Source organism: Conger conger, chromosome 17 (genome assembly GCF_963514075.1).
Source record: "Conger conger chromosome 17, fConCon1.1, whole genome shotgun sequence".
Classification (NCBI taxonomy): Eukaryota; Metazoa; Chordata; class Actinopteri; order Anguilliformes; family Congridae; genus Conger; species Conger conger.
The window spans coordinates 11,801,298-11,828,241 of NC_083776.1; the positions used below are offsets into that span (position 1 = coordinate 11,801,298).

The 26,944-nt window shown below is 46.0% G+C and overlaps 1 protein-coding gene across 1 annotated transcript in view; it reads right to left on the minus strand.

Moving 5' to 3' along the window:
- The window catches only part of LOC133116162 (potassium voltage-gated channel subfamily H member 3-like), a 41,197-nt gene that overhangs the window by 4,634 nt on the left and 9,619 nt on the right, over nucleotides 1-26,944 (minus strand). Inside the window, 11 exon segments of the mRNA XM_061225433.1 lie at nucleotides 2,826-2,919; nucleotides 2,921-2,991; nucleotides 2,993-3,076; nucleotides 4,591-4,790; nucleotides 5,560-5,958; nucleotides 10,012-10,219; nucleotides 11,038-11,195; nucleotides 11,641-11,896; nucleotides 12,310-12,440; nucleotides 13,157-13,291; nucleotides 13,634-13,867. Coding sequence (XP_061081417.1) covers nucleotides 2,826-2,919; nucleotides 2,921-2,991; nucleotides 2,993-3,076; nucleotides 4,591-4,790; nucleotides 5,560-5,958; nucleotides 10,012-10,219; nucleotides 11,038-11,195; nucleotides 11,641-11,896; nucleotides 12,310-12,440; nucleotides 13,157-13,291; nucleotides 13,634-13,867 — 1,970 coding nt within the window.

Below are 26,944 nucleotides of genomic sequence, written 5' to 3' on the forward strand. Positions count from 1 at the left end.
TATTGCAACCTATTAAGCCTCCGGTGCCAAAAAGCCATTTTTAAAACTATGACTTCACCCATCAGCGAATTTATGCTGTTTTGGGCAATAATTCTTCACACTGAACTAATCACTCTCCAGGGACTGATTTGCTGCATAGAAGATATAGGATTTTCCTCATTCCTATTCATTCCTTCCCATTAAAACAGCCTCAGTGTGCATGCCCTCATGCCAAAAAGCCTCATAGTCAAAAACATCTCGTACCATTGATCACCTCCCATGAGAACCCATGGAACCGATAAGAAGAGGCTGTCTCCAGTCTTTTACATCTTGATGGTTCTACTGCCCTCTTCAGTTCAGACTATATGTTTTTGATGGGGTTTAAGTTCGGAGACTGAGATTTGCCATTGCAGAACATGGTGGTTGTTTTCACTAAACTATTTCTGTATGCATTTTGTTGGATGCTTGAGTCATTGTTCTGCTGAAAAATCCACCTATGACAAAATCTCAGTTTCCTAGCAGAGACATCCAGATGTTCTGGAAAAAATTCAATTATCCCATTGATCCTAAATAGCACCCCTGGACCGCAGGCAGCAAAACATCCCCAAAATATCAATGACTCACCTTCATATTTGACAGTAGGTACAAGGCGCTTGTCCTTGTATGCATTCCTCTTTTACTGGCAAACATGTCAATGGTGTGTATGGCCAAAAAGTTACATTTTGGTCTCATCTGACTGTAGCAATCTCTTCCAGTGATAATTCAAATGGTGTTTGCCTCAACATAACTCCCGATGCGTGGCTTTGTTCATTGGGCTCAGTAAGGTCTTTCTTTGTGGCACTCTACTAAATAGTATGTTGGTATGGAGGTGGCGTTTTGTGGTTCTTTTTGAGACTTGGTGATACAAAAATCTTGGTTTCTTTATGGCCTTCCTCACCATCTTCCTCACCATCATTGGGGACAATGTGCAGTTGCGTCCTCTTCCAGGCAACCATCCCATATATTTGTTTCATTATTACAGTTTTAAGTGGTATGTACAACCATATATGTAGCTTTTGTTTGCATTACCTGACTTGTGAAAGTCAAATACAATGTCTGCATCTATTGAATTGATAGTCCTCCGGCTTTTCCCATGCTGATGGATGACAAAGGGATTTTGCATGCTTGTTCTCTCATTTGTAACAGGAAGTGATGGAATGACACAATATAGTTCCTTTAGACTGAAATTAACAAATTAACTAAGATTTTATTGCCCATTTAACTTTGTTTACAATAGTTGTTATGGGGTGCCAAAAATTCTGACAGCAACAGTTTTCAGAAGAAATGGGATTACTTAATAAAAACATTTAAACATGTATTGAAATAAAAGTATATAGTTTTGCCATAGGTTTGAATATGGTATATAGATTATAATCTGTTGTTTATTATATGCAGCTTTTTTCTTCCTTTTCATCAAGTTCTGGAGCTTACTGTATATGTATATGTAGAGAGAGAGACAGAGAGTGTGAGAGAGAGATAGATAAAGATAGGTGTAGGGTAAAATATTTGAAACTGATAATAATTCATCTATATGCAGCACAATTCAGTCAATGAAACAAGTGTTCAATTAAAACAGGGAGAAATAGTTCTTGAGTCTGGGCTGTGAAGTGAAGCAGGGATTGGACAGAGTGGAGGGGATTAATCATTTACACTCTGTTTAGCACAAAGAAATCTACTGACAAAGCGCCAGAGTTTAATATATGAGCTGGAGATGTTACATGAATGCTTTACATCATCTCTGACTCCAGGCAGAGACCGCGCAGGTTGTGCCCTACAGTGAGAACATCGAGCTACAACAACAATAACAGAAGCTCCCGAACGTCAGGATGAAAAGACAGATGACAGACTCAGAGGAGGTGGAGGAGGAAAAGGGTTAGATGGTGTGAGAGGTGGAGGAAGGGGGTGTGGACGGTAGAGGGGGAGGGGAGAGGGTAGAAGGAGAACGGGAGGATCATAGACACAGCTGACAGCACGTAAGGGTGAACATGCATAGCAATAGTTACATTGTCTATTGTGTGTGTAATGTGTGCAGTTGTGGGTATGTATATATGGCATGTGAGTGTATGTGTGTGTGTGTGTGTGTTGTGTGTGTATTTGGACAGTGTCTGCATTTTTAGGTGTGTATGTTCATGTGTGTGTGAGTATGTGTGTATGTTTGTACTATGCATGCACTTCAATCTTAATAAAGGGACGCTAAGGAGAACTGGAATGAGGATTTTAAATTCATTAAAGTGATTAGCAAAGTGAAGTACAAACAATAATTGAGACTGAGCTCTGTAGCTACAGCTTGGGGCAGCAGTGGAAATGAGCTGAAGGTAAATCTCTCATGGAAATCAGGAAGATTATTTTTTCCACACAATGATGGCACAGCTGGGGAGGTCACACAGACCCTTGAGGTGTTCAATTCCGGAATTGACACAGTCTGAACACTCTCTAGTCTCTAGGCTGAATAGCCTATTCTTATCATCATGCCTTCTTATGTTAATACACAGTACACACTATACACATATGTGTGTAAAATGTTCAGTGTGTGTACATTATACTACATTACATGTTATTTAGCTGACACTTTTATTCAAGTGACTTACAGTTGATTAGACTAAGCAGGAGACAGTCCTCCCTGAGCAATGTGGGGTTAAGGCCTTGCTCAAGGGCCCCAATAATTGTGCGAACCTTATCGTGCTACACCGGGGCCACCACCACCAACCTTCCGGTCCACTCATGTACCTCAGCCCTTGGCTACAGGCTGCCCGGTGGACAGTGTGTAGTGCGTAGTCTGATAGCGTGTAGCACATGGTGTGTAATACCAAGGATGTGCCAGCACGGTTGTTGTCCTTCAGAACCTCCATGGAGCCGGAGCAGACGAAGTAGATGGCCTGCAGGGCGTCGCCTGGCGGATCAGGAACTCCCCGGGGCGCAGAAGGACGTCTTTATGATGAGGGACAGCGAGCGCAGGCACCCCCTGCTGGCCGACCTCGAACAGCGCAAGCTGCAGCAGCTCCTTATTCAGCTGCATGGCAATGTCCGCCCGCAGCTCGTCTGGGAAGTCTTTCAGCAGCTGAGAGAGAGGAAGAGAGACAGAGGGAAAGCAGAATGAAGTGTGAGGGGAGAGAGAGGCAGAGAACGGATGGAGAGGAGGGGACAAGAGAGGGACGGGAGAGAGCAGAGGGGGCGAGAGATGGAGAGAGTGGAGAGCAAAGAGGGGAGGGACAATGGAGAGAGGGAGAGGAGGAGAGGATAGAGAATTGAGTAAGAGAACAATTGTGTGATGCATGTGAGTGTAAAGTGGGTAAACAGTACAATATTTTGGTGTTGGGAGGAAGACGCCAGTGCTTAGTGAAAGAGCTGGTCCAAGGATTGGCCTCATATGCACACTCACCCCTCAAACATCCTATGCTGGTTCTCTGTGCTGGGCGACCCAGCGCACATGCTCAGAGTAGACAGAGTCACGAGAGAGGAGAAATGAGAAAGGGGGCAGGTAGAGAGGAGTAGAGAGAGCAGTGGTGGTGGGAGGGTGAGAGTGAGAAAGAAAGGGAGAGAGAGACAGGGATAGAAAGAGGAGAGAGGGGGTGGGGGAGTGCAAGAAGTGAGTGGTAGGGAATGAGACAGGCATATATCTATTAAATCACTTAGGAGGGGTGTGTTAGTTGATAGTAGTTGGAAGTCAGAAGCAGCTGGTAATTAAGATGGATGCTGAGGAGAGAGATGACACTGGGGATGCAGAGGGTGGATTAACAGAGTGAGTGATGGGTATATTAGAGCAGGGAGAGAGGACAAGAGGGACAGAGGGAATGATCATTCAAGAGCAAAAAAAGTCTAATGGAGGCACAGAGGCAAGGGTAGAGGAGAGGTGAGCTAGTGAACCAAGTAACCCTCACTCACAGCAATGCCTACCATAACTGAGAAAGCCTCACTCACTGCAATGCCTACCATAACTGAGAAAGCCTCACTCACTGCAATGCCTGCCATAACTGAGAAACCCAACCATAGCTCACCATACCTGAGTAACTTGGGACTCTGGGTCACATTAAGAACTTGTGATGATGTGGTGATGTGTGATAGGGTGATGAGGTGTGACCCTGCGTGGTTGGATTTACGTTCTATACAAGTTTCCCACCAGAAAGGCCTGCATGAACATTTTATTATATTAGATGACCAAGTCGGGGGAAATTGCGATGCTAGATGCAGCATGAATTGGCCAAGCTGAGTCCTCCATTCACTGTAAGAAATGTCAACCACAGCTACAAACTTAAAACATCCTTTGTAACTATAGCACTGCAGCATTCAATTCCCTGTGGTACTTGCATTCCTAACCCTCAGAGATAGCCCAAAATTGCTTGCTATAACTAACTAGTCAATTGCTAGCATAGAATGTAAACAGCCTGACAGGAACTAATGCGCAGCCACCCATTATCGTTCTTTCAATTGACCGCTAAGCACACGGACGCAAACTAGTGAGTCAAACCGTGATTTATTCCAAACTCAGAGAAAACTAACATCGATTGAAATCAAGGTGATAGCGTGATGAGGTGTAAAGGAATGATAAAGAGGCCTGACAAGGCCCGGACACACCTCTCCCACGTCGATGCCGTTGTTGACAGACCAGGTGGTCTGGAAGCAGTCGAGCAGCCGCTGCTCCAGGGCTTTGGGCAGGTGGTGCACCCTGATGAAGTCCTTCAGGTCCTTGGTGCGGGTGTGGTAGAGCGAACGCCGCGAGTACATGCGCTGGATGATGGCCGTCACGTTCCCGAACACCACGGCGTGCATCAGCGCTGGGTCAGCCAGATACAACATGGGATGTAAGCCCAACATTAGGACGATGACATTCAGTATTAATAGTTTTTCACATTGAAAATTGATCCAAAGTAATACTGTAACATCCTACTTCTCTTGGATCTCAGTGAGCCATAGCATATTTCTGCCACCTCTTGAATCCAGCACAGAAAACTCAGGTACCGCATAAGCTGGGTTCAGATACAACCTCAGGAATAAACATTACTATGTCACACCTGGAAATACCAAAACCCACAGAGCCCCTGTCTCACAAGGTGTTCCTCAGGGATTAGGGTCTGGCCCCATTCTATTTAACATTCACAAACTTCCTCTTGGTCATGTCATCAATAAACATGGTCTAAACTTTCACTGCTATGCTGATGTTATTCAGACATATGTCAGCACCAAATCCAACTCAGCCCTCCTTCATCCCTCGCTCCTGCCCTGCATTCAAGGCATGAAAAAAATGACATCTACCAATTTTCTAATGCTAAATAGTTTTCTCCAAATTTGGTGGCAAGTTGTACCCTGTTTATTTGAATGTATGCTGAGGATTCACCACTACAGCCATGCCTCCTAGCTGCCGGAAGGAGAGCGACACGCCTTTTCCAAGCCGTGCCTTCTCAAACTCTGGTCCGTGATTCCGGAGCATTCAGGGTGTGTGCCACCACAGCGCTAATGCTAAATTGTGATAATATGCCAGTGTACTTCCATATCTCAGAGCTAAAGCATGTGTGCTCTTGTAACTCAGCATGACTGAACACTCACCCCCGATGAGCATGGTGCAGATGGAGAAGATCTTCTCAGCGTCGGTGTTGGCCGAGACATTCCCGAAGCCCACGCTGGTCAGGCTGCTCAGGGCGAAGTACAGCGATGTCACATAGGAGCTTCGTATGGAAGGCCCACCCACAAGTACTGCCCCCGAGCCATTCCACTGGCTGGGCCCCCGCCCTGCACCTGAGCCTGGCCCAGCCCATGATGCATTCCATTGGCTGGAGTTCCAGTGGTCCCGCCCCATTAGCCCCACACCAGAGATGTTCCAATGGCTACCGTTGGCTGCTGCTCCGGATGACATTGCAGGAAGCGAACCAGAGACTCCAAATAGTGAGGTCAAAGGTGACAGGAAGTAGGGTGAGCCCAGCCGCTTCGCCAGCTCATGCAGCCAACCTATCAGAGAGAGGGGCACAGGGATTCATGACTAACAGCGAGGATATCAAACTCCACAACAGCACAGATACGCTATATTACCTATAAGCTGTACTTACATTGATTATGAAGCGTGACTTACAATATAGGAGAAACAAGTGCATTCCTCTGATTAATATGAGCAACAGAGCCAGACCTAGCTAACAATATTCCCAGGGCAGTGAGTATTGATCCAACATCACTGAAGCCCAAATGCAAGTTCACTGCCCGAACTGGGATCCACTGTACAAATTTTGAATACATAAATACGGAGTGAAACATAAAACCATATGAATGTTCTCTGAAAGCATAAAATACCATAACCTGAATCAGTATCGATGCTGGGAATGATATGGGCTGATGTTGGGAATGATATGGGCTGGATGCAGGCTGTAGGTGATATCTAGAGCTGTTGATAGGAATCTAGCATTTAGACTGATTGAGATCTCACAGCAGATTAGCTCCTGCATTCCTTTACTTTAGCGGGCATCAGTATGCAAGAGGAGCTTTGGTAATGAATTATAGTGTATGATTATCTTGAAGAGGCGGGCCCAACATCCATTGTCACTGGAACTGTCCTTGGCCCTAGCCCTCTATGAATATTTATGAAGGAAAAGAAGCTGGAACTTTGAACTACCAGCAGACAATGACAGTGTTAAGAGTGCAGAGTGACCATCTGGTGTGTACCATTCTGCCATATGAACTAGCAGCTTCACAAACAGAGCTCTGCATGAGTGTGTGTGTGTGTGCATATAAAGTACACATGAATGTAATACATAGGTATGAATACCAATGCATTGGATTCAGCTCTGCACCTCAATCTCCTCTGCGTGTAAGCACTCCCTTTGATTCAGGCTGACAATGCTGACCTGGTGCTGTCCTTTGGTGCTGAAGCCATTTCATCTGCCTGCAACAGTCTGGGAAATAGGCTTCCCCAATCCAAGGTCCATGGAGCCACCTCAGAATTCACCTCAGTGCACTTTGGAAAGTTTTGGAAAGTGACAGCAGCCAGGTTGTCCCTGGGGGTTTTAGCATTGCTGTCTCACTGGACCGTTGGACGCGGAGCAGACAGCCCCGGGTCTCATTTTCGAAGGCTTTGACGTGACACCCAAAGATGAGTCCCATCAATTAAAGGCCAGGCATGGTGGCAGCAGTGCACGGAGGTGGTCTTCGGTAATGGAAGGTAACAAATGGCTCGGAGGGAGAGATGGAGGGGACATAAAGATGGAGGGGGGGAGGAGAGATGAAAGTTAGTGAGAGAGGTGACGTATGACATGATCTATGGGAGCACTCCTGCCTTTAAGAGCTTTGGAAGGTGCAGAAGAGCTCTGAGACACATTGTGAAAAGAATGAAAGAGTTGGCAGTTGAATTAATGGGCCCGTTTCATTGCCGTAATGTCCTTCGTCAGACAGGTGTCAGCTGCCCCCTGTAGCCTGTACTGTGAGCCGCCATTTTGTTTTCACCTTGTTGTCCGCCAGCCAAGCCTCATGCGTTTCAGCCGACGCAGACACAGGAGCAGCTGACGCAGACATACTCCACACACCTAACCGACACAGGAGCAGCCGACGCAGACATACTCAACACACCTAACCGACATAGGAGCAGCCGACGCAGACGGACTGCACACGCCTAACCAACATAGGAGCAGCCAACGCAGATGGACTGCACACACCTAACCGACACAGGAGCAGCTAGAGCAGATGGAAACACGGCCTGCATACGCAGCCAGCTCCGCTGTGGGCTGTAGCGGTTACCAGCATGGGACGCGTCCACAAACAGACTATCATCATCACCAGACCAAAAACCATGAGAAAGAAATCTTCATTTACAGCAGTCTTGCTGGAGTTCTGTCATTTTTTCTCTGAAGCTTGCCTGCTTGCTTTTCTCACACTCTCTCACACACTCTTTCTCACACTCTCTTTCTTTCTCACTTCACATGCTTTATCTGTCTCTTCCAGATGTGGCTATTCAGGGAAGCTTGACATGCCCCCCCGAGAGGCAGCAACATGGCAGAGCCATGGCAGAGCCAGCCAATCTGGTGTCAGAACACCGTTTTCCAAGGTTATGACACCACGACCGAAGTCATATTTCACAGATTTATGATACCCTAGAGAGAGAGACAGAGCGAGGGAGAGTGGGAGAGAGTGGGAGAGAGCCTGTGTGTGTGTGTGTGTGTGTGTTCAGTTATGATACAATTAGGGACCATGTCTACAGTCTTGAGATTCCAAACCCTGTGTTATTTAAGACATACCTCTTCTGTGACTGTGTATGTGTGTGTGTGTGCATGCACACATACAGTATGTGTGCACCTGTGTGTGTCTGTGCAATGATGTGTGTTATGATTGCACTGTGTCACATGCTACTGCCTGTAGGTTCCAAACCCTCCTTCAGCTAACACACACACAGTAAAATATTCAGTGTTACATTAACAAAGTGACCACTGAGTGTATACTCTGTTAGAGTTTAATTAACACCGTACATTTTACTGTGTACCTCTTGTTATTCTGTGTGTGTATGTGTGTGCCTGCGTATCCAACTAAACCTCCAACATTCTCACAAGAAAATGACTGCAGAAAACAGAAACGGCAATGTATCCCAGTAACTCAGGAAAAGCTTCTGTGTTTCAGAAATCATTGATGCATTTTTAACCAGCTCATCAATAAATATATTTAATTATGTTAAGATGAAAAGTATTTTTTAGGTGAATGGGGAATAAAAACAAGAGCTCTGCCACGTCTTTGCTTTTGCCAAAAGTCATTTCTGGCCCTGCCGAGACAGTTTCCACGTTAATTGGCATGCCAGCTCCAGCTGTTGGAAATATTTCTTCTGATTCTAACAGAAGACACAGTTACATCATCAGGGACCTGGCATAGCCAGGAATGCAAGGGATCAGATCACAGAGGATAAGAAAGAAGGATGAGCTCTGACCAGATTTAATAGAGCATTTTTATTCTGAAGCACGTACACTGTTTCTCAGGGTTACGGAATGGGAACTACCCAACTACACAAATGAAACTGTATATTGATTATTTTCAGGCTAAAGCAGTACTGATTCCAGAGCTTTGCAGGAGCAGTACAGACTCTGATTCCAGCTGTTAGTTGTAGCAGTACAGACCCTGATTCCAGCTGTTAGTGGTAGCAGCACAGACCCTAATTCCAGCTGTTAGCTGTAGCAGTACAGACACTGATTCCAGCTGTAGCAGTACAGAACAGACCCTGATTCCAGCTGTAGCAGTACAGAACAGACCCTGATTCCAGCTGTTGGCTGTCGCAGTACAGACCCTGATTCCAGCTGTTAGCTGTAGCAGTACAGACCCTGATTCCAGCTGTTAGCTGTAGCAGTACAGACCCTGATTCCAGCTGTTAGCTGTAGCAGTACAGACCCTGATTCCAGCTGTGGCAGCACAGACCCTGATTCCAGCTGTGGCAGTACAGACCCTGATTCCAGCTGTGGCAGCACAGACCCTGATTCTAACTGTAGCTGTAGCTGCACAGACCCTGATTCCAAATGTAGCTGAACTTCCATTTAAATCTACAGTATGCCAGTACATCTCTAGTTATACAACAAAATATGGTGGAGAATGTAAGCTCAGTAATTTGCCCTGTGAGAGAGTTCTGCTACTGTAAGAGAATTAACCAAGCAATATAATGTTATGTACTATAAGTAAATGATAGAAGCGGTGCAAAGCAATCAGGTGAAATTAAATGTGATGTGAATGAATGTAACTGAATGAAAAGCCACAATGAAATTTGATGTAATTTAATCTTTATTGCAGAGTAGTGCTATATTGAAATATGATGTGGTTTGACTAACATAATGTAAAAGTTATTAAACATAACACAATATAATGTGGTGAAACACAATATAATGCGATGAACAAGATTCAGAGTAACAATGGAATTAATAGTAACTCAATCGAATGCAAAGCAGCTCAGTAATAATGTATAGGGACACAGTGTGATGAGCTTAATGTAACGCAGCTAGGTTGTAACAAAGCAGCGAGATGTAACACAAGCGAGGGGCGGGGCCTAACCGGCATCCCAGGTGACGGGGCTGTGGGTCTCGATCTCCCGGCGGCCGATGAAGTACCAGACGCAGGCGATCCAGTGGGCCAGGAGGGCGAACATGGACATGAGCAGGGTCAGAACCACGGCGCTGTACTGCGAGTACCGGTCCAGCTTCTGCAGCAGACGCAGCAGCCTCAGCAAACGCACCGTCTTCAGCAGGTGCACGCCAAAATACTGCACGCAGAGCACAGGTTAGGTCAGAGGTCAGAGGTCAGGGGTCAGGGGTCAGAGGTCAGAGCTCAGAAGGATGACCTGTACTACAGCCACAGTCAGTGCGGCAAATGCACCATCTTCAGCAGGTGCATACCAAAATACTGCACGCAGACCGCAGGTCAGGTCAGAGGTCAGAAGGATATTGTGAATTGATGCAGTAACCTGATCATTTGAGGCTTGTTTTGAATGATGGCTCGCATTAATATAGCCTTATCCTGTTAATCTGATTTCCCCCATGTGTATAGATCATCATGTAGCTCCACCGCCTTGTGTCAGCAGTTTCCAGCAATCACTCACCCACCTCCACCTTTCTTCCAAGTTTTATTAGGTGTTTTAATTTGCCTCCTGTCCCTCTGTTATTGATGGCTAATGGTGCTCAACAATCTCCTGCACCAAATAGCTCTGAACTGCAAGCCCAAGAGGAAATGCATAACATTGTTCCCCATGTAATGTACAGCGTGTCTTAATAAACCCTTTTCTTGCATATGAGTTCTATGAAGATTGTATTCTACTGAATACATTTCATTTCAATATATTACAGAAGGTTAATATACAGAAGAGCAGATTATAGTCTAGTGGCAAAGGTGCTTGACTGGGACCAGGAAGGTTGGTGCTCAAAGCCCCACTGTGGATCAGATCAATGCTGCTGTTGGGCCCTTGAGCAAAGCCCTTAACCCCACATTGCTCCAGAGGGGATTGGCTCCTCCTTAGTCTAAGTCACCTTGGATAAAAGCGTAAATAATGGTAATGTAATGTCATTTCCGCAGAGAGATGCTCACCACGCTGATGTTGAAGGCATACAGGAGGTCAAAGGGCAGGGCGGCGATCAGGTCCACGAACAGCCAGGTGGTGACGTAGTGAACGCAGATGGAGCGTGCGTCGTACACCACCTGCCCCGACGTGCTCACGTAGGAGGTGCGGAAATTCAGCACGATGTCTGCAAGCCAACGCGGCCAGACAGTCAGTATGCTGTAACACCAAAAGGAACACTGCAACCCCCGCCCCCCTCCCTTCCTCCCTCTTCTCCGAAACACGGTTCTGAATTAGTGCGACACTTCTAGGTTAAATGTTTATACATTACATTTGAAATATTACACAGCGTCAAATTGTTACCAAAGAACCAACAAAAGCAGAAGGCTAACCACCTGTTTAGCATCCAAAATGACTGTAAACATTGACAGCTCATATCACTTGATAACAGTTTCCCTTGTGGTTCAAATACTCCATGTCATCATCATCTCCAGACTAGAATCCACAAGTGATTACAGAGCAACGCTGGTGAACATAATTAGCGCCAATTTCATTCAACAAGCATCTGTATGTATGTGTGCGTAGGAATAGGTATTTGTAATGACGGGAGTATGCTTATGAAGCATCATCACCCAGCATGAAGAGGATCTCCACCAGGATGTCACTGACGCTGGGTGGGCTGCGGTGGGCGGAGCTCCCTTCCTCCCGCGGTCCTCCCACGGTGAAGCACACGTTGTAGGGCACGGTCACCGCCACGTAGAAGGTGGCCAGCAAGATCAGCCAATCCCAGCCAGCCTTGAAGGTGCCATAGTGGAGCAGGATGAAGCGGGACTTCTGAATGCTGGCCACCTTGTATTCTGGGATGGGAGGCTTCTGAATGAACACGTTCTAGAAACACAAAGGCGCACACACCCGACACATAAAGCAGGGTTGGGAACCTATACGACGCACTGCAGTGTATACAGGTGAGTAACATGCGACACAGTGTCTATGGTCATCAGGGCGTGTGGAATCGGAAAGTGCATACATCGCTCTCTCAGAAATAAAGGTACAAATGATTGTCGCTGGGGCAGTACCCTAGAAATACATAAAAGTGTACCCCTAGCCAGCAATACATACAGTAAATAATTTGTACCTTTTCTGCTTGGAAAACATACTCATTTGTACATATGACTGTACTTCCAGGGTACATTTGGGGAAAATTGATCCTTGAAGAACAAAAATGTGCCTCCACCGTCACTTTACGGCAGGTGTATATGTGTGTGCTGTGGTTAGCAGAGGTGGATCCAGGATTCGCTCACGTTGTTGAGCTTAATCTTGGACTTGTTCTTGTCCTTCTGCAGGTGCCGGGACAGCTGGTACAACACGGCCCTGCTGCGCCGGCGGTTGGGGCTGAATGGCGGCGGATGGGTGACCTTGCGCGTCTCCTCATCTGGGAAGGACGGAGTTAATGTGCTCAATCTTCCTTGGCTGACATTCATGTCATTTTCACTAAGAATAACCAGCCCTATGTATGTTCCGGGGCAACTGCCAGGGACCCAGATTCGGCTGTTAGTTCTCTCTCTCCCTCCCTCTCTCTCTCTCTCTCTCTCTCTCTCTCACACACACACACACACACAGACACACACACACACACCCAGGCTCAGATTTTATTTCCCATTTCTATGTATGAGATTGTGTTGGCACAGATGTGGTTCCACCATATGGATCCTCCCTGTGCTATCAAAGCAGCTCATTAACCATACCCAGAAGGTGGGGGCAGACAGAGGGAGAAGGGAGAGACAGAAACAGAAGCCGACAGCCAAATATAGCCGTGCTGGAGGAGTACTGTCAGACCTGGGCCTTGGCGGTTAAACTTATGAAAACAAAAGCTCATCTTAGAACACATCTGTGGTCATCAAACAGCTGCTTTGCAAATGTAATCTTGTCTTGTGACCAAACAAGCTCGAAACGCAAAGCCAAAGCAGCATACTTGCTAAAAGCAGAGTGAAATTGATACTTGAATGCAGCTTTTCCCGAAAGCAGCGCTCCACCTCTGTAATCTTGGTCCTGAACTTCCTGTTACACCAGGAACGAAACAACTGAAGTGACCATTCCTCCATCTAATTTACATGTCTCCACCCCTTCATTCATTTCAGGGCGACTCACCTGTACTGGCACCATGCTGGGAGGCTTGGTCCTTCTTGCTATCTGTGATGTCTTTGTGGGACACTAAGAACAGCACCACCTCACCCTTCTCATTCTTTATTGGCACAATGTCCAGCAGACACCAGAACTCTGTACCTGCAACACACATGCAAACACACATGTACGCATATGCATTGGTTGTATGGGCACACAAATATACATCTCCCTGCTGAAAAAACAGCTCAACCAGCTCAGACAAGCTACCAGCACTAGCTGGTTGGCTAGCTCACACCCAGCTAGACCAGCTTTATGATCAGCGTGGGCATGCTGGTTGACCAGCTTTAGACCCAGCTAGGCCAGCTCAATTTTCAAGCTGGCATAGCTGGATTTTACAGCAGGACTGCTTGCTCTTTGCAGCTTCTCTCTCTCTCAGCCTCTCCTCTCACCTCTCTTCCCTCCTTCCCACACTCACACACTGTATGGGGCCTGCTCTCTCACCTGCCTTCTTGTACAAGATGAGCTCAGCCTTAAACTCTGTGCGTTGGTCCAGCGCTCCCTGGATCTGTGCTGCCAGCTGCTCGCTGGTCTCAGGCCCATACAGGAAGTGACACGCGCAGTTCCTCTGCATCAGCTCAGCCCGAGCGAAGCCCGTCAGCTCACAGAACCCATCAGAACAGTACACAATGGGGTACTGAACATGTACCTGCGCATTCCCCAGCACAAAGTTACTGTCTGAGAGAGAGAGAGAGAGAGAGAGAGAGAGAGAGAGAGAGAGAGAGAACAGTGTACACAGCAGAATATAAATGTCAGATTTTAAAATAAGTTATTTTAACAAAAGCATAAGCTTTTCAAAGAAGGTATTTATAACCCCATAAGTCATACCAGCCTGTATTATTTGCATTCATTCCCTCTTTCATGGCAACATTTTCCAGTCAATATGATCACATGATATACGGTTTGAAAATGTTAATCTAATGTAAATGTCTATCTGTATAAACTCATTTAAAAACTCCATTGTTTTAGGGACAACGGTTCCTTATTTTGTAACATGTGGGTTGGCAAAACAAGCATGCCTCACCTGCCTTGCATTTTGGAAATACAGCAGCTTTGAAAAATCAATACAGAATGCTCATTTTTGGTGATATTGTCAGCAATTTTGAAAGGGGATTTGTCCTGTGCTGTGTGGATCTAAGTGCACCAGACACAGCCACAGGCATCTGTATCCACTCAAAAACAAAACCCCCAAGGGTTACCTTTCAGGAGAGATCAGAATTATGCCTGCAGTCAATAGGGTTCAAGAATAGAAACCATATTACGGGTATGTCATTTTCAATCTTGAGTTTAGAAAAGGGGCGATACTTAAGGGGTTAAAATGCCATGCCAACAAAGCATTTAAATGGAAATTGAATTGAGACAGAGACGGAACAGAGGAGAGAACATCAGAGAAAGAAAAAAAAAAGGAAAGTGAAGAGACAAAGAGGGAGAAGGAAAGTCTCTTATACAGAGTTATTTCATGAGTATGGGGATGATATTAAGGGTTATTGTTTTCTTTTGGCTTCTGGATAAATATGCTTTGGCAGTATTTAAAGTGAAGAGGCATCTTTATTAGACCCCTGTGTGGTCTCAAAACCCCATTAACACAATAAAGAATTCAATAATAAACTATAAAACATTCATGCTATGATAAAACCGGAGGAAGGAGGGGCACCTATAGGAGAAGAATATAGAATTATACAAAGGCTTGGGCTTGGTGTTCAGGGTTGGAGTCACGGCACATTTCAAAGAATGAATGAAAATCACGTGTAACACAATGATAAGAAAGCATTTACTGTGTACTCTTGTGTACTCACTCAGCAGAAATACCCAGCCCTTCATTGAGTCTTAAGCATGCCTTATGCAAATAGGGGCTACAGGGGAGAGGAATACCTCTGGTCAGCACCATCAGAATTACTCCTGACCCCAAGGACGTGATTACCACTTAGTCTGAAAACACACTGCTGAAATATGGCTTGAATATTTCATGCTTTGTGTTTATAGACATTGTGAATTATTTAGGAGCTTTCTTTGCCAAGGACCTCTTGACAGTGAGAACTACTGATTCAGTTGGAGAGGCTGGATTGTTTGGTGAATGGACATGAGTAGAGGCATTGGAGACACAGCCCTCGTTTACCCTAGAGACCCACCCCAATCTGTTTCTCACTCTCTCAATCCAATAGATCTTTATTGTCTTGACAGTTGGAATATAAAGTATTGCATTGCCAAAGCACATGAATAAAGAAAACATTGCAATCAATAAAAGTAATCTCATGGGGAGGACCCCGCCCATCCCCCACCACTCACTCACTCAAACACTTTCAGTGACATGAATTTAATGTATTTAATACATATTACCAAGGGATTGTGTACAGCAGGCTTATTCAACCACTTCTCCCTGGGAGCCAGATTCTATATAAAACTGATATATGGAAGGCAGAAATCTTCTACACTCCATTTGTAAATCAATTAACAAGATCCATACTGCACGGTACAAGGTTGCTGCCATGTTAAAACACACAATGGTTTCTATTAGTTTATTATTACTATGTCACTACTGGAAGGCATGTTGCTGACACTGCAGATACGGCTCTGGGCATCAGCAGAGTTTTTGATACGTGGGGAGTAATACATTGTTGCTCGTTAGCGATCAAAGGGTCGAGGGTGAATATATAGTGGGCATTTGGGCCCTGGACAGCCAGATGAATTGCCTTGGGTATGCAAGTACAGTAATAGTTAACGCCACGATAATTTTAATCAATAAACACAGGAGAGAAAGTGTATTGATAATAACATAAGGGCATCAGAGGGGGAAAAAAGCCTTGAAAAGCCCAAAGTATTAAACTGTTGTTGCTTCTACAAATAATTTGGTGCCTGGTAGTAGCCCTGTCGTGGAAATTAAGCTTGCAATTTAGAAAATCTACATAAATCTGACATTCAAGGTCCTGCTGTTAACACTCTGATCTCTCTCTCATCAGAGACCGTCTCCCTCCCTCACATTTCTTCCATTAAAGAAATCAACCAAACTCTTGAGTTTAAAAGAATCAAAGTTGAAAAATCTCAAATCATCAAAAATTTAAAGAACGCTTTAAGGTTAATTCATAAAAAAAACATAACCAAAATAATAACTGTCATCAATGTTGGGGGCTACTGGGTGTCTCTATTAAAGCACTGTTCCGGTGCACGGATGTGCCCAATGATGTGGTATTGAATCCCGGCCGTGTCAGCTCAGACTGCGGTTGAATTCAGGACTCTGCACGGCACGTTGAACGAGAATGGGATGGTTACTGTAGACCAGAATGAGAGCGTCATCACCAACCGCCCCATTGGTCGGTTAGGTGTCATGTCAGTCACCGCACACTCAAGCAACACATGAACGGTCTTCCTCCTACTCGTATCTGCGTGAGACCGCCTTGCAAACCAAGTGTGGTAAGACACCAGGTCATTGAGTGTAGATAAAAATCAGCAGTACCGTCATCTTCCTGTGCCTCTGTGTGCAGGTAGAGTGTGTCTGGCTCCCAAGGATTACCGGTGCAAACAGCTGCAGGCTATGTCTTCTGTGCCCCAGGCTATGCCTGCAGCTATAGGCCATTATAAGCTTCCCAAAAACCAGCCGAGAAACCCTGGAACTCTTTCTACCCGGAGCCCTGATATACCACAACAGAACGTTAAATGAACTTTAGCTTTGGCAACGGCTCAGGGTGGGTGTGTGTGTGTGTGCATGACAGTGCAACAGATGAGCAGAATGCCCATCCCTCACAGAGAAACCTGTGGCTCATTACGCCCAATGCTTCAAACCCTGCCCCGTCCATTACGGCGTCTACACGTGAGCCAACTCTCCGTTCATGAATATTTCAGAAGGCTCGTGGCAGAAAGGCAGAATGCCCGTCACTTTGACGGCGGTCTGAAGCAGAACCTGAGACGTAGGGAGGATGCATGGAGAGGTTGGAAGTCATTCAAAGCTGAAACAGTCTATTGAAAAGCGAAAAAGGAAAATGATTTTTTAATGAGGTGGGAGAGGACGTTGAGAGCGCAGGCCTGGAAGTGAGCGCTCTTCAAGGGCCGTGGAGCAGGAGAGCGGAGACGGATGAGCTCAGCCCTGGAGGGCTCTCTGCCTGTGGGCATGTTCATCAAAGCAAAACACAGGATCCCCCTGGTGTGTGTGCGTGTGCGTGTGTGTGTGTGCATGTGTGTGTGTGTGCTTGTGTGCGTGTGTGTGTGTGCGTGTGTGTGTGTGTGTGTGTGTGTGTGTGTGTGTGTGTGTGCGCGTGTACATGCGAGAGAATGCGTTTATGAGCATGCTTTTGTGCATGAGCGCATCTGATAATGTGTGTGCGTAAATGTCACTGCGATGCGTGCATGGATTTCAACACGTCAAGAGTGTGCATTTATGTGTATGTGTGCAAATGTCGTGATGTGTTCATGCATTGCTGAGCGTATATGTGTGCGAGACATAAGAGTGTGTATATGCACGCATGTGTATGCGCGACTGTGTTTTGGGGCCTTGCTACCTTTCACCGACAGCCCTCAACCTTTTTGGTGAACATGCACACTGACTTCCCTTGCTGGTACACAGACTCCCGCCAAGCCTCATTCTGGCAGCACGCTGCAAGCAGATGACATCACCATGTGATGCAAACTGCCAGGGGATCTCTCCGGAAATACAGTGCGCAGACCCACCTCCGCTGGGACAGGCCCTGGGACCAACCGCTTCCCCGCTGCCTTGTGGGCAGAGGCAGAGACGGAATCACACCTCAGAAACGAGGCGGGCGCTGGCTCAGCGCTGCACACTCTCCTCTGATTCACCGGAGCTCCGGAAGCCTCCCGCTGCTGCCAGAAGGTTCTCTGGCCACCCCGAGTGAGTCACCCATCAGAGGTCATCCCACCACAACAAACAGAGCGGTGCTGCAAAGAGGGTGCCCGCAGCGGCACTCCGAGTGATCTCCCTACACAGGTATCTCCCTGCATGGCGGGGAAGCCCAACCCAACCGAACCTGACCTGACCCCAAGCCAGACTGCAGGCATATGAACACAGTAATTTGAGTCATCATACTCATTGAGATTTGTGATGCTGTACCCGCCCCTAAAGCATATAACAAGAAAATAATATAATAATTGCCTCACAATATTCTCCTGGATATGGAGTAAAGGTTTGCAAAGTTTCATGATGATAGGATAACTATGCACTGAGAAAAATGGTTCTGTAATACCCTGTAATATCGTACAAAATCAGGTTTTGAGAAAATCGACTCCAAAGATAGAAATGGTGAATAATGATACTAATTTCACCAAACACATGGTGCAATTCAAAAGGTGGTAGTCTCCTGAAAATTGAATGTGCGACATGGCTCAGGCAGTAAGAGCAGTCGTCTGGCAGTCGGAGAGTTGCCGGTTCGAACCCCCGCCCAGGCTGTGTTGAAGAGCAAGACACCGAACCCCTAAAATGCTCCTGACGAGCTGGTTGGTGCCTTGCATGGCAGCCAATCGCTGTTGGTGTGTGAGTGTGTGTATGAATGGGTGAATGAGAAGCATCAATTGTACAGTGCTTTGGATAAAGGTGCTATATAAATGCCAACCAGACGATTTGCTGCAGAAAACAGAAATGGGTAAACTTGACTGAAAATTAGGTTTTTTCAGTGGAACAGAACCTTATAGGAACACTAAAAACATTAAAGTCTAAAAATGGTGAACCAACAGTTTGGAAGGTATTGAAACAGAACGGTACTTTCATGTACCAAGGTAACCATGCACCACCGTTATTTCCAGATATCAGCCCCATGTTACTGGATACAAAACATGGCATAGACGGGCCCCAGTGCATCACCGCTAAAATTAATCACTACTATATTCACACAGCAGCTCTGTGGCTGCGCAACCATTGTTGCCAAACTCCAGTTGCCATTATTCCCACCCATCTGCCGTCAGAAGGCAATGAGGCGCATTGTGCCTGGTTAGAGCGTGCCGAGACTCTGAATGTCCTTCACTGCTTACGAGCGGATGCAGATTCTCCTCTCGGTGCCGACAGTACCGCGGAGGAAAGCCGACCTCCCTAAGCAGGCGCATGTATGCGGCAGCAGCTAAATCCTTTGGCTACGCCAGCGGAAAGCATCATGACCGGTTTAAGTCTTTTGACTGCAAGATGTCTCTGAGACAGGCAATCAGCAGTCAAGAGGTGGACTTCATTTTGGCTCAAGCTTTGTTGCTCTCCCTTCACGTCTTGGCCTTCATTGAGACAAGGATCACAGATAACACATCCAGGTGTGCAGCCCTCTCCTCGGCCGACGTGTTTCCCACACGCCTAGACCCACAGGCATCATATGGCATTACATTACATGTTATTATGCTTTATATGCCCCCCATGGACCCCCCTCCTGTTGTATTTCAATCTCATGCCGTCACTGTCAATGTTCCTGGGAGAGATTTCATTGTAATTCTGTATCATACCCCAAATCCATGAGGGACCTAGAGTAGATGGATTACCTGTTCAGCTTCTTCCCAGAAGAGGGCAGCCCTGTTCTGCTCCTCGATGACTTCCACCTCCACCTCCATGTCCATACCTCACAGTCCTCCATCGCCAGCCCCCTTTTCCAGTCACTCAGCTTATCTGCACCGACCCACAACTCCAGCAACCAAGTGAACCTTGTCCACATTAGAAAACTGCTCAGTTCATAATCTCGTAGAATCTCTAATTCACATTTTCCACCACCACTTTATATTCTTTTCTCTCCACCTTTCTCCTGTCTCTCACCCCCCCCCCCCCCCCCCCCACCCACACACACACTCAGTGCCAGCTCTCTTATTCTGCTTTTTCTGCCCTGCACTCACTCTTTGTAGCTTCCTTCGACTCCCTCCGCTCCTAATCCCTGTCTAACTGACGGCATAAACACAAACAAACACCAGTCTGTTCTTAGACAATCTGTCTATCGTCCACTCCATCACGGTCTCCTCACATGGGCTCGCCCGTCTGCCTCCGTTCACTCATTTCGACACGCAAACTGTTCTTCACATTCACCCCTCTTCCCAACCCCGTCTTTAACAACAGAGAAGGTTTGTACGCTTCCTTGAAACAAAAGTTAAAAAACTCCTCCTCACTCTGTCCTCAACCTGTCTCCCCACCACGCACCATTCTCCAACCCCCTCCTCCTTCTCATCCCTTACTCAAAATCGCAAAACATCCCAATGCCCTGCGGTGTGTTCACTTGACCCCCGCCCCCTTCAATATATTTCCATCAATCAGCATGGTCCCTGCTGATCTGCAGAGGGCCCATGTCACCACTCTTCTCACTGGACCCAGCAGAAGTACACAATAACTGACCTTTCTCATTGCTCTCATTTTGGTCCAATACTCTGGAGCATGTAGTCTGCAATCAGCTACATCTCCGACTGAAGAGCCTCCTTGACTCGGATGTCAAGCCAGGCCACTCTGCTGAGACGGCTCCCCTCAGACACTTCACTCAACAGGGGTGAAGTCACGCAGCTGTGTGTTGCGTTTGGCACACTTAGACTCTGCCAGATCCTGCTCTCATGGCTTGTGGATATGGACACAAGCCACCCCTGCAGTAAGATCCAGCTATGCCAAATTGAGAAAAATTGAGCTGGTCAAGCTGGTCATAAAGCTGGTCTAACTGGGTATGAGCTCGTCTACAAGCTACCAGTGTACCTGATCTGGTCAACCAGCTAAACCAAATCGAGCTTGGATCTGGTCTGAACTGGTCAACCAGCTACCAGTGGTTTCAAAACCTAGCCTCAACTTTTGACGACCTCCCACAGGCTTCCAATCTCTCACCCTAGCATACTAAGCTGCAAATGATGCTGCCCCTCCCTGTGGTTAGAGAATGATTACACCACACACTCTCAGCAGACCTCTCCATTCAGTGTCCTCCGCTCAGCAGCTGGCTGTGCCGTGTCTGAGAGTACCTAGCCGTCACACCTCACAACCCTCGCTCATCTCCGTACTCAGTCCCCCGATAGGGGAACAACCGTCCCCAATCAATCAAAGAGACAGATTCACTGTCTGGCTGTCGTCCACAATCATCTACCGGGTCACATCTTCAGACTAGGCCACAATGTTTCTATTGAAAAAATAATCAGAAACATAAACCCCTCTCTCCCTTTATCTCGCAGGTCCTGAGGCATGCACCCTGAAAGTGGCACTTAAATGATAGCATCTTTGCCCATCAAGCTATTATGGTGTTTGCTTTCCATGTGAAACGGCCAATTGCTAGTTGCTTTGGCTATTAAGTATTTGTGAAATGACTAAACTGTAAATTGTAAATTGTAGACATGTACGCACACATACTGTGAATGTACTGTAGTGGCTTCTTTCACCAAATATTCCTAGTGTAGTCACTGTCTAAATGCACGAGGGGTAGTTTTAAATACCCTCTTCACAGATTTGTTCCCAAAAAGCAGGCACAGGAATCCAACGTGTAATGACATAGAAAGACCTTACCATTTCCCCTGCCTACCACTTCCTCAAACAGACCTAATTTCCACTATAATATCCTGTTTCACTTTCCTCAGTGCCATGAATGGGAATCGAAGTACAGTATTGATCATAAACCAGCACATAATATATAAGGTACACAAATACACACACAGAAAATAAGGCTCTAACAGTGAACAATCCTCGCCAGTCTATCATAAAACAAAAATAAGGAATGCTAGACACGGACAATACAACCACAGACTCCCTGAGACTGACCCCATTACTTTGCACATTATTTTGTTTCTGAAGGAGAAAACTGCTTAATACAGAGAGCCAGTAGGTCTGGAAGGTGGTGGGATAATTAGCATAGAGCTGGTAAAATGTCACTTAAGAGCTGAGCAGGAAGATGGGTCAGACTGACATAGTGCTGATTATAGTACGCACACAAGAAGGAAGGGCTGGGGCCAAAATTGGAAATAGAACTCAAAAGAAGGTTTGACCCAGGTTAATGTGAACAAGGGACCATTAGCACAGCGGTCAATGTAGATTAAAACAAGCAACTCACAGAACCCTACAGTGAAAATAAGACACAATAAATGACTTATGCTGCCAAAGATTTGGTCCAAGGGAGAGAGGGCAAGGAGCCAGTGATGTGCAAATCCGAAATTGAGAGAGTGCCAAAGCACTGGCAAAGGATGAGATGGAAGGAGGGAGAAGTGGAGTGTGAATATAATGGAATCAGTTTGAACATGAGAAGGACCAGGCTGACACAGAGCGTGCCATAGCCAGATAGACAGTGAATGTAAATGCAACTGGTGAGATACCAGTACAAACTCACAGCAAGCATAAATCACTCATTAATTTTCATTTTAATATGTCTGTTCTCATTCAGATTTATTTTACATCCTTTCTACCGCGTAAATTTACTTCCTTTGTTTTTACGAAAGAAAGGACTACATGGATTATGGATTATTTTGTATTTGTTTTGCAATTCCGTGTCTCTATGAAAAAATACAGTCGTTGTCTGTAAAGCAGCGATAACATATTCACAGAGAATGTCATCTCAATAAAGCATTTTGAATAAAATTGCAGTCTAAGGATGGGGTGGGAGACGGACAACAGAACAGCAGAGGACAGAGAGACAGGGGGGTTAGAAACGAGGGAGAAGGAACGGGAGGGAGTGAGGGAGGGAGGTGGAGTGTATCAGAATAATGAGAGCAGCGAATGATGCCTGACTGGTGTTGTCCATTGCTTAACGAATGGCTTAACAAAGCTAATTGGCTATCTGAAGCGGGCTTGCACAGCCTGCACTCACACTGCCACAGACAGCATTTCCGGCCTGATTAGCTGATGACCCTTCGACGTAGCATCTGTTCACCCATACCAATTTGTAAGGACCATTCCAACTTTTCCTCACACAATAGTCTGTAGCATGCTTCTATCGCCATTCATTTCAAATGTAGAAGACAGGGGGTCAGTGACTTCATTTAAAAGTAGTGAAAGAACTGCTTCATTCAATTCGGCTGGGCAGCTGTAGAAGGCCCATGTTTCTAAGGATGCATTTTGCTGCTATGAACAGACTAAAGAACTACACTCTCAGAAATGCACTGACGGTGGAGGTACATGTTTGTTCTGCAAGGCTGAAATTTCCCTGAATGTACCCTGAAAGTACAATAATGTTCTCTTTGTGTACAAATCAGTATGTATTCCAAGCAAAAAAGGTGCAAATTAATTACGAAAAGATATTGATTGCTAGGGATACAATTCTAAGTACCTAGAGGGTCCTGTCCCAGCGACAAGCATTAGTACCTTCATTTCTGAAAGTATAGGTACGATTTCATGCTTGCAGGTAATGAAGCTAATGTTATATTACACTGAGGGAAATACCGTATCTGTTACTAGCACAAGTCTCGTGTTCCCATGGTCCTCCTGGAGATATGTTTGACAGGCCTGCTCAACCATGGTTGGTGATGAAATAAGCCCTCGTTGCGCTCACTTTCGGAGATTGGCATGTCGACTGCATTCGCAGCGTGCCCTTTGACCCCCCATTGCCTTTGACATGAACCAGGTCCTCCGGGCCTGTAATAGAGGGCTCTGACTGTCCAAGCCTCATTACGGTTTCAAACCGCCTTACTGTACTTAGACTCATCGCCTGCAGCAGGAGCCACACGGCCTCCCTTTGCACCAGTGCTATCAGCTGTTAGAGCAGCCAGCAGCCAATCACAGGGCAGCTAGAGTGAACGATCCCACCAGGCGAATTTATGGAGCTTGAATGATGTTTTCATTAGAGCCAGGGAGGAGGCCTGTCTGTTCTGCATAGATATCCGTGCGTGTGTGTGTGTGCGTGTCTGTCTGTCTATGAGTCTGTCTGTGTGCCTGCCTGTGTGTCTGCGTATGTGTATGCTTGTGCGCGTGTGCATGCGTGTGTGCGTGTCTGTCTGTCTATGAGTCTGTCTGTGTGCCTCCCTGTGTGTCTGTGTTCTTTGTAGGTGTACTTTTTTATGGATTAGGTGCACGCACTCACACACAAAGAAATATAGACAGATACAAACACATACACTTGCGTACACGCACGCGCGCACACACATACACACACAAACACGCACACACACACGCACACACACACACGCACACACACACACAAACACACACACACACCCCTGCAGTCTCCTTTAGGAGCACAAGTGTGGCAGAGAAAAGCAGGAGTAAAAGCCGTGTATGGGTGTGGCCACTACACAGTTATAAATTAAATCTTGTTCCTCAGTCCTCATCTCCCTGTCAGTCACATTATTAATTCATAGTAGGCTGGCAGATGCTCTCCACATGAGTCTAACTGGACAAAATGCACTTTTTGACAACATCTCCAATTATCAGAAACATCTTAGTCTTTTAAGTGATGAATCATAACTGCAAAGTGTTCCATTGTTGCAAGATGCTGACCAAATATGGGAGAACACAGATTAGCATGCAAAATTGCCGCTGTTGCTCTTCACACTAAAGTCCAACTGCCCACCATTACTCACACAGCAGGTAGCCAATTGAGCCAGTGAGGTGATGAGAGCCCCGCCTCCCCGAGTGACACAACAGCCAATTACACGGCAACCACATCGAACACTGGAGCAGCCAATCAGTGCTTCAGCCAATCAGTGCTTAGTAGAGGCCAGATTTAGCGCTTTGTAAGTTTTCCACCGTTTTTGAGCGTATGAGGGAGAGGGATGTTTCCATGCCATTTTCGGGAAGGAGAAAGCAAATGTACTGAAGGCTTAAACAACTCGCAAAACACAAAGAATGTAGGATACATGCCTCTCAGATTCCGTTTCATCTCTCTTCATTCTGCTGTGTGCAAACAGAAAGCTTGAGTTTGGTTTAGACCTGGCTTACTGTGTTGACATCAGTTGAGCCTAACAACAGCAGATGATAACGTTTGATCATTTTGAAATGAGAAAAAGAAGCAGTTGAAAATGGTGATGAGGCATTTAGAGAGGGCTCATCAAGCAGCCATCACAGACAGGCCTGAAATGAGCTGGAAATTCTCTCATCAGCACTGCTTAAAGACCCACCAGAGACTCAACTGTACAAGGGCTGGTCTGCCTGGGACACTACATTCATTATTATAGAGCACAGGAATAGTGCTTAAAATCAGCACTCAGATAACTCATAAAATAACTTGTGGGAGATAAAACATATTCAATGTGTTTATGCAAATATAATATAAACATAATGCCCTCAAGTTCAAAGAAGGCTAACAGTAAGATTTTAAAGACATCCTAAAGCTTAACACTTAACACCAGAGACTGTGTAATCCAGTATCAGGTAAACAGGGCCACTGCTTTTGATGACAAATATACAAAACATTTCTACGGTCTGGATATTGCTCATTTTGATAAACATTTGTTTTTGACAAAGGGAGATATTTGGGAGCATTTTTGATCCTAGTGTTTGAGAGGGGAAGTGGAAATGGAATCGGAAAACAAAGGCACACACACACACACAAACACACACACATAGTGAATTCCCTGTGCTTGGGATTAAAGAGAAACAGATGGAAGGATATGTGAACTCTGAGCTTCATGCCTATAAAACAGCTGAGCAACCTGGAAGAGCAGGGAATAGCAGGGATACAGGGACTGATTAACAGACAGAGCACAGCTTCCCAGCATGCATTTCAGTGTGGCAGGAGATAGAATGTTGGAGAACAGAGAATAGTTTTTTTATTTTTTATTATTCACTAAGAGATGCCCCCATCCAGAGTGACCAACACAGCTTACGTTTTCACACACTATCCATTCATACAGCAGGATTCGTGGTAAAACAATAACTTTGCTGTAATACACAACAATGCCATGGGTCAAAACAAAGTAATGATGAGCTAAGGCCTTTTATCCCGGTTTATACGCATCTTTGGGAAAGGTCCCTCACTGCCTCATGCTTTTGTCCTGAAGCATCCCACATTTAATAAATCTCAACCGTAACGTGTCAGATTGATGGATTTCAGGGTTCAGAGGCGGTTAAACACATTTACCTGGTTACGCCTCACCAGCACGGAGGAGCTTCCGTCAGCATGTTGTTCAGACCCACGTGGTCCTCGCAGGACTGGAGAAAGCCAGGCTGGCTCAGCTCGCAGTGGAACGGGCTTCCTGTGTGAGCTTTGGCTCAGCCCGCCCCAGGCTAAAATAGCAGATATACAGCTGTTTTTTTACTCTGAGGAAGACGTCATTGTACGTCAGTCTCACCTATACATTAAAGAGAGTAGTGTATTTCTCTGAGCCCAGTGTGCTTTCTTATTCCGGGCTAGTAGTTGTAAAGTTGTCCGGGTAAGGAGTCTCATAAGCAACTATACAGTGTTCAGATTGGTGAGAGGCAGTCAGGTAAGGCAAGTGAACGTTGAACTTTCATCAGGTCTTACTCCTTATTGTCGGTCTGCTGGGAATTTCCCTAAGGAGGAATCCAAGAAAGGGCACTGTGCAGTGAGCTTCTTACTGGGAGTGGAACAGGATGAAGAGAGCAGGATATGGAGTAGGGTGTGGGATAGGGTACAGGGTGTGGGATAGGATGTGGGATAGGGTGGTATAGCCCCTGGGACAGGGCATGGGCTGTGGCACTGGGTGTAAGGTTTGGGATAGAGTATAGGGTGTATGATAGGGTGTAGGGTGAGGAACAGGGTGTATGGTATGAGAATAGGTTTGGGATAGGGTGTAGGGTGTGGGACAGGGTACAGGGTGTATGATAGGGTGTATGGTGTGAGAATGAGTGTAGATTTGGGATAGGGCACAGGGTGTGAGATAAGGGCTGTAGGGTTTGGGAGAGTTCATTTTACAGTCATGTTTAATAGTCCTGCTGGTGTGACC